At 47.0% G+C, this 6642-nt stretch overlaps 1 protein-coding gene across 1 annotated transcript; it reads right to left on the reverse strand.

Moving 5' to 3' along the window:
* Nucleotides 1–808: 808 nt before the first annotated feature.
* Nucleotides 809–5990, reverse strand: LOC118774385 (zinc/cadmium resistance protein). The gene is made up of 5 exons (XM_036523732.1): nt 5929–5990; nt 5097–5223; nt 4496–4937; nt 2495–2632; nt 809–1515 (listed from the first exon to the last, which is right to left on the reverse strand). The coding sequence occupies exons 1-5, from the start codon at nt 5988–5990 to the stop codon at nt 809–811; spliced, it is 1476 nt and encodes a 491-aa protein (XP_036379625.1).
* Between the last annotated feature and the right edge of the window lie 652 nt (nt 5991–6642).

Below are 6642 nucleotides of genomic sequence, written 5' to 3' on the forward strand. Positions count from 1 at the left end.
GACAATCTGCACTTCATCCAGGATGGGATGTTAATGTTAATAAAGTAATATTGCCATTAATAGTTACACATATATATTCCACATGTATCAGCTGACTTGTGAGTATTCTTCCCGTCATTTTAATGTGGTTTTTCAAAATTAGTAGACCTGATAGATCACATACAATAGAATAGCATTATCCAGATAACATTGTCTATACATTTCTACATGTGAATTCATGAACTAGTACATAACATATGTGCACCTAATCAGATTTATATATACATAGCTATATGTAACAAAACATGGTGAGTGTCCTCACAGTGTTCATTTGAAAAGATATAATTATGTATTAAACCCACCATTCACTATTAAAACAATCATAATGACTAACACTTGTTCCCCATCACACATTGATTGTAATGGTAACAGCACATGAAGTGAACATGAAGCATTAATCCTGATGGGATGCAAGTGCTGCATTCCTTGACCTTTGACCTTTGGCAGACTTTTACTCACAACAACGCTGACGTGTCGCTGTTGGCCCGCCAACTCGTCTTTGGTTCAGAAAAATGCTAAATAACTGGCTTCAAGCATTGAAAACATCTGCAATGCACATAACACTGAGCCCACATCTTGACTACTTTGCATACAAATGATTAATTGATGTGATTGCCAACTGAAAGATGTGGGAGTCTCTTAAATTACAGGGTGATAGTTTCTTTTTTCCTGACAAAGAAAAACTGGGCCTTCTGTGTAATGAGCACAATCCAAAGTGATGTTTTAAATGCATGTTATGGAAACATAACTAATAGAGCGTGACATGGTGCTATGCATCGCCGGGGTCCCCACCAGAGGGCGCACTTTCCCCCTGGCTCTTACAGCACATCTTGGCAGCACACTGCTTCCCGCAGGCCAGGCTGCAGTGTAGCGCTGGCAGGTGCGCTGGGGTGAAGTGAGGAGCTGCGGCAGCAGTGCCAGAGCGGGCGGGAGTGAGGAACTCAGGCTGCACGGTGGAGTACATCACCCCGGCGCCCCGCAGAACCTCTGCGACGCCGGCCACCAGCTCAGGGGCCCCCGAGAGGAGGAGCTCCGGGTGGCAGTGGACGTGCACGGACGCCACTAGGCAGGCCTCCGTCAGCTGCCACACGTGCAGCTCATGCACAGACAGCACCCCGGGGACGGTGGCGATGCGGCGGGCGAGCCCGTCCGGGGAGATGTGGGGTGGCGCCCCCTGCAGGAGGAGGAAGCCGTGGCGCCTGGCCTGCGGAAGGGCAGAGGCCACCAGCACCAATGCGGTCAGCAGGGAGAAGCCCGGGTCCAAATACAGGAAGATCCCGCAGCCCGCCGGGCTGTGCTGGCAGTCGGGGTCGGACAGAAGCAGTGCCAAGCCATTGGTCAGAACCAGGACCGGGCCCAACAGGGACTGGACCAGCATGACAAGCCAATGCAGACTGCAGCACCAGCTCTTGGTGAAGGTGGGGGTCTCTGCGTGAGACTGCACTATTGGGTGCGCAGTCAGCCCTGTGCCGCCATCTGAGGAAGGGGTACAGTGCGACAGAGAGAGTGAACAGGGAGATGTTTCTGATCACTATAATGAAAGCACCATGTCCTCCTCATTTATTTCTAACGTCCTCCCTTGCGGCTTTAGCCAGTTGTGGACACGTGCCTTTTTGTCTCCATCAGGATGTTGTTGATCTACTGTTAATAACTTCCTGGTGCTGCTGAAGTAATCATAAATGCATTGAAAGTGCAGGATCAAACCCTGGCAAACAAGGTGCGCTTTTGTTATTGAGACACTCATTGTAGCTGGTATGCGTCAATACCTTCTGGTGGTGACAATGTGTCAAAAACAACTGAAACTGTTGCAACTGAAGGCAAACCATTCAGAGACAAGGTAAGAAACTGCCTAGTTATTAAGATTCATATCTGTTTATTATCAAATGTTGCTGAGCGCAGAAAAGGATGCATCTGGGCTCCAAACAGAAGGGTGGAAAGACAAACACGGGACAGATGCTTACTGGCACTGGATCAGACAGACACCATACATAGTTATGCTTTGAGCCATTTGATTCATTTACAAAGCTTGCTCTTGCGTTTCAGTGAAATTTTCAGTGAAGATTTTACACATTTCTGAAACACCTTCAAAGCTCACTGCTTTGGCCTTGGGAAAATATTTAATTGTGGTTTTGTAGCTGAATGAAGCTGGAACTATTTCAAAAGCTTACATTTTTGACCATTGAAGTGTTTGTGTCATTTAGCCAGATGTCCTCACCCCTTAGTCTCATGCAAGCTGAATCCGCAGGCAGCTGATGGCTCCCCTGAGGAATGACTTCGCCCTTTGGAATCTGGCAGTTGGCAGGGTTTCCATGGTCACAGGAACACTTGTAGACATGATCTGGCTGATTGCATGGTGTCAGGGTGTTATGTGATGTCTGTGCCTGTGAGTGGGACAGGGGTGCTGGCGGGGTGCAACGCCAAGGCAGGAATTTAGGGTCCAGACCAGCAGACGCACCAGGGTTACAGAACAAGAGCTCCCCGTCCCTGAAATAGCTTTGGAACCCATCCTCAGCTTGGTGGAAGCTGATGGAGCCACAGTTGCCTTCGGCATCCTCTGTTACTTTGATCTCCTCTGTCTGCACTGAGACCCCTGCTTCAGTTCATGAAAGAAAGAAGAGGCAAAGTCACATCAGCTTGGTAAGAGGGCTCAATGGATACACCATTGCATTGTCAAAATTGACAGATCAATCAACAAAGAGTTGATCCTCAACTCAAGTTAGCATTGGCTCTCAATGGGTTAGTAATGGACAATCATTTTGAAAAAAATCAGAGAAAACCTATAACATTAAAACTGAATGAATATGGCACCAGGGTCATTCCATATCAAATCATCCAGAGGGTCCCAGGTCACCCTCTCAGATTCCCCTGAAAATATTCACAGGTGCTCCTATACCAAAGTTATGGTGAAATTCCAAATATTAGGTCTGTATCTCTAATAGTTTTGAAACTACAGTCCTTTGAAATTTTAATTAATTTTATGCATTTTACCGAACGAGCCAACTTCAGACATTCATAGCTCCTTTGATATGGCAGTCCTGCACTAATGTCACATCTGGGGGGTTGGTGGCATATAAGACAACTAAGAATATAAAACAGAACTCCTCGTCATCACAGCCAAACTGTCCATTCAGCACGACATCACTGTACTGCTTGGCTCAATGACACTAACTGTATCTTGGTCTGTAAAGATCCTGGGGGTAGTGTTTGATGACCAGCTAAACTTTAAGGACCAAATTCTGACAACCTCCAGATCATGCAGATTTACGCTGTAAGACAATCAGGCCCTTCCTATCTGAATATGCTGCACAGCTCCTTGTCCAGGCTCTTGTCATATCAAGATGTCACTGCAAGCTGACTACTGCAACGCTTTCCTGGCCTTTCTGCATGCACCATGAAGCCTCTGCAGTAGCAGTTTTCAACCAGCTGAAGAGGGCCCACATTACACCTCTCTTTGTCTCACTCCACTAGCTCCCTGTAGCTGCCCACATCAGGTAAAAGGCCTTGTTTCTTGCTCTCAGAACAACTAACAAAGCTACACCTACCTACATCAAGGCTCTATTATATGTTCCCTCCTGACCACTACTCTCTACGCACTATGCACTACTACTACCGAAAGGCATCTGGTGGTCCCATCACATTGCGGCACAAAATCACTATCCAGAACTTTCTCTGCCATTGTCCCCCAATGGTGGAATGACCTTCCACATGTCACCTGTTCTGCCAAATCCTTCACCATCTTTAAGAAACATCTGAAGACGCAGTTCTTCTGTGCTCACCTGATCCGCTAGCAACTAAAGTAATTTCTTATGTCCTAAACTCTGTTTTCCTTTAAAAAAATGGTTTAATGCTCTTGTGTTTCTACTAGCTAGCTTGTACCTTGTCTGGCAAACTTTTGAAACTCGACCATGCAGCACTTCTAATATTGTGATCCCATGTATGGCTTTCACTTGTGTTATAGTCTGCCTCACTTGTAAATTGCTTTGAATAAAAGTGTCTACCAACTGAATAAATGTAAATGCAGAAATAACAGCCACCTTGGAGTGCTTTTCAGAGCCACATTCATTCAGGTGTGGCTACCTGGTCAAGAAAAATTGGCGCAGTTGATTTGAGTGTTATCATTGCATGGCCACATTGTACAGGCCTACTGACACCCACATGTTTGCTGTTGTGATGCACTATTTGTAGACAGAATTTTGAATCTGCATCCCATGTGTGAGAGCACAATCTCCAGTGTTTCTTCTGTGGCATGTGTACAGAGTGGCAGCATGGGAAAGATATAACGACTCCAACAAAATCCTTGTGCCCTGTTCAGAGGGTGTATCTGATCAGCTCACTCCACAGAAAATGGCATAGAGCTTTGACACAGGCTCTATGTACCGTAGCTGCAGGTGTCATAAAACAAATGTAGAAATGACATTTTCAATGAATATTGCATCTTTGTGTATATTTACAGTACCTTTATCATGCACCCCTGAGTTCTGACACCTCTCGTCTTTAGGTGAGCAGCACGACTGTCCATAGTCTAGCTTCAGCAGGCCCGCCCAATGCGCCCCTAGCACCAGGGTATTGAACAGCAGGCTGGCTGCGCCGGCGACTGTAGCCAGCAGAGGGCGCTGTATGGGGTGAGGCTGAAGGGCGTGGCTTAGGATGTCCAATGTGACAGAGACGCAGAGGGAGGCCAGCAGCAGAGCAGACACCAGTGCGCCGAGGGGTTGAAGCCGTGCCCAGCCGTATGGCAGGCACAGGGAGGAAGAGAGAGGGGTCAGGGAAGGGGTGGTGGGCGGTGCTGGAGGAGCCATGGGTGGGGTGGGGCAGGTCACTGAAAGGGGAGGGGCAATCTGGGTGGGTATCTGGATGATGGATGGGGATGGGGTTGGAGGAAGGGTGGGAAGAGTGGGCTGGGGGGAGAGAGAGGAGGAGGAGGAGGAAGAGGAGGAGGAAGGGGGGGATGCAGAAGGATTGGGGATGGAGTTAAGAGATGGGGATCTGGGCCCACAGGAAGCCAGGGAAAGCAAGGACAGGTGCAGGAGGATAAAGAATGTGTGAAAGCAGTCAACCATGTTGATGAGGGAGTTGCAGAGGCGGCTGACAACAATCTTGAACAGCAGCAGCAGGGCAGTCAGGCACAGCAAGCAGACATACCTGGTGCCTGTCAGCATATCTGACCGGCATGCCATTACACACCTGCAAGCACACACACACAGACAGTACTCACACAACCATCCACACAGTAACATCAATCATACAACCCTGGAAGAATACTACAAGGTCAATGCAACTCTGGCCAGAGATAAAACACTATGTCTCTGGATTCCTGTAAAACTTCAAGCCAATACAGTAATAGTCTGTAAACAGGAAGCCTTAAAGTTCATGTCATCAGACCAGAAAGGCTGTCCATTGAAAGACTAGCCAAAAGGCAGTTTGGAACAGAGAAGCAAAGGCACTTAGTCACTGGGGCATGAACTGTAGCAGAGCGAGCGGGGGGGCAGAGGGTGCAGCTGCCCAGGGGCCACGTTTCTTCAAGGGGCCCACCTTGGGCCCAATCTGCCTGACTGAACATGCATTTTTGTTGTTTAGTTGAATATTTTGAATAAAGTTTCTTTGTGTGTCTTTATTGTGTCTCTGCTCATTCAATATCGCGGTGAGAAACTTAGAGGTCGGTCGAAACCCGCCGTCAGTCTGATTTTTTATTTTTTTGCCGCAATCGAGTTACAGAAAACTTTATTCGCTACCCACTATCCTTGTGTAAGCGTACAAACAGAAAAATTACGCCCTCTGTTCAAGTTCCAAAGTATGAACTAGGTGATCGCCGGCTGTCTTGTTTTATTGCCATCGCCGTCACTGCTGACGGAGCCGCTGTATAGCTGAAATAGCACACCTCATTGTTACCCGCATTTCTCTCCGCTCCGCCCTTCTGTCTCCGTAGATTTCCCCTTGGATCTGTCTTGCATCTCCGTACAGCCTATAATAGGTTGTATAAGGGCCCACTACAGGTCCTCGCTCCCTCTGCAATGAGCCATCGGCTCCACCCCTGGGCATGATCATTAAAGCTGGGCTATGTAATACCAGGTTACTTCAAAGGAGGAGGTTAACTACAGTTTACATAGTTTAACACAATTAACCACATCTGTGATGCAAATATGCAGACATGCAGACGCTCACTCATGCACGCACTCATACTAAGGGTGGTGTTGAGCAGTAAAAATAATATTATTCCCTGGAGAAGGTGGTAAACATGGCTAGACTGTGCATAAACACACCCTCAGTTTAGTGTGCTGCTCCACCTCAGAACCATAGTTAATTAGAGCTACAACTGACTTTCCTAGTCATACAAACCAAATTCTTCTGTCAGCAATACCTTTGTTATTCCATCTATTCTGATAAAGGTCCACATTTCCTGACTGTTAAATAGTAATGAAGACAAGGAAGCAATTGTTCAACAAGCTCCAGTAAAGTGAATGACATTATTGCTGGTAATGTAATCCACTGAGAGGGTTAATTATCCATGCGCTATGCTCTTCAGTTAGTCCATAAAAATGCTTCACCACTCAAGACTCTTTGTGTCAGCAAACAGATTCAAGTCAGATTGATTTACCTGGAGTT

Source organism: Megalops cyprinoides, chromosome 3 (assembly GCF_013368585.1).
Source record: "Megalops cyprinoides isolate fMegCyp1 chromosome 3, fMegCyp1.pri, whole genome shotgun sequence".
Classification (NCBI taxonomy): Eukaryota; Metazoa; Chordata; class Actinopteri; order Elopiformes; family Megalopidae; genus Megalops; species Megalops cyprinoides.

Coding starts and splice junctions, on each gene's coding strand:
- LOC118774385 (XM_036523732.1), bottom strand. CDS start 5,990: ATGCAAGACAGATCCAAGGGGAAATCTACGGAGACAGAAGGGCGGAGC. Junction 4,938..5,096: donor GCAACTCCCTCATCAACATG/GTTGACTGCTTT, acceptor CTCTCCCCCCAG/CCCACTCTTCCCACCCTTCC. Junction 2,633..4,495: donor CTCAGGGGTGCATGATAAAG/GTACTGTAAATA, acceptor CATGAACTGAAG/CAGGGGTCTCAGTGCAGACA.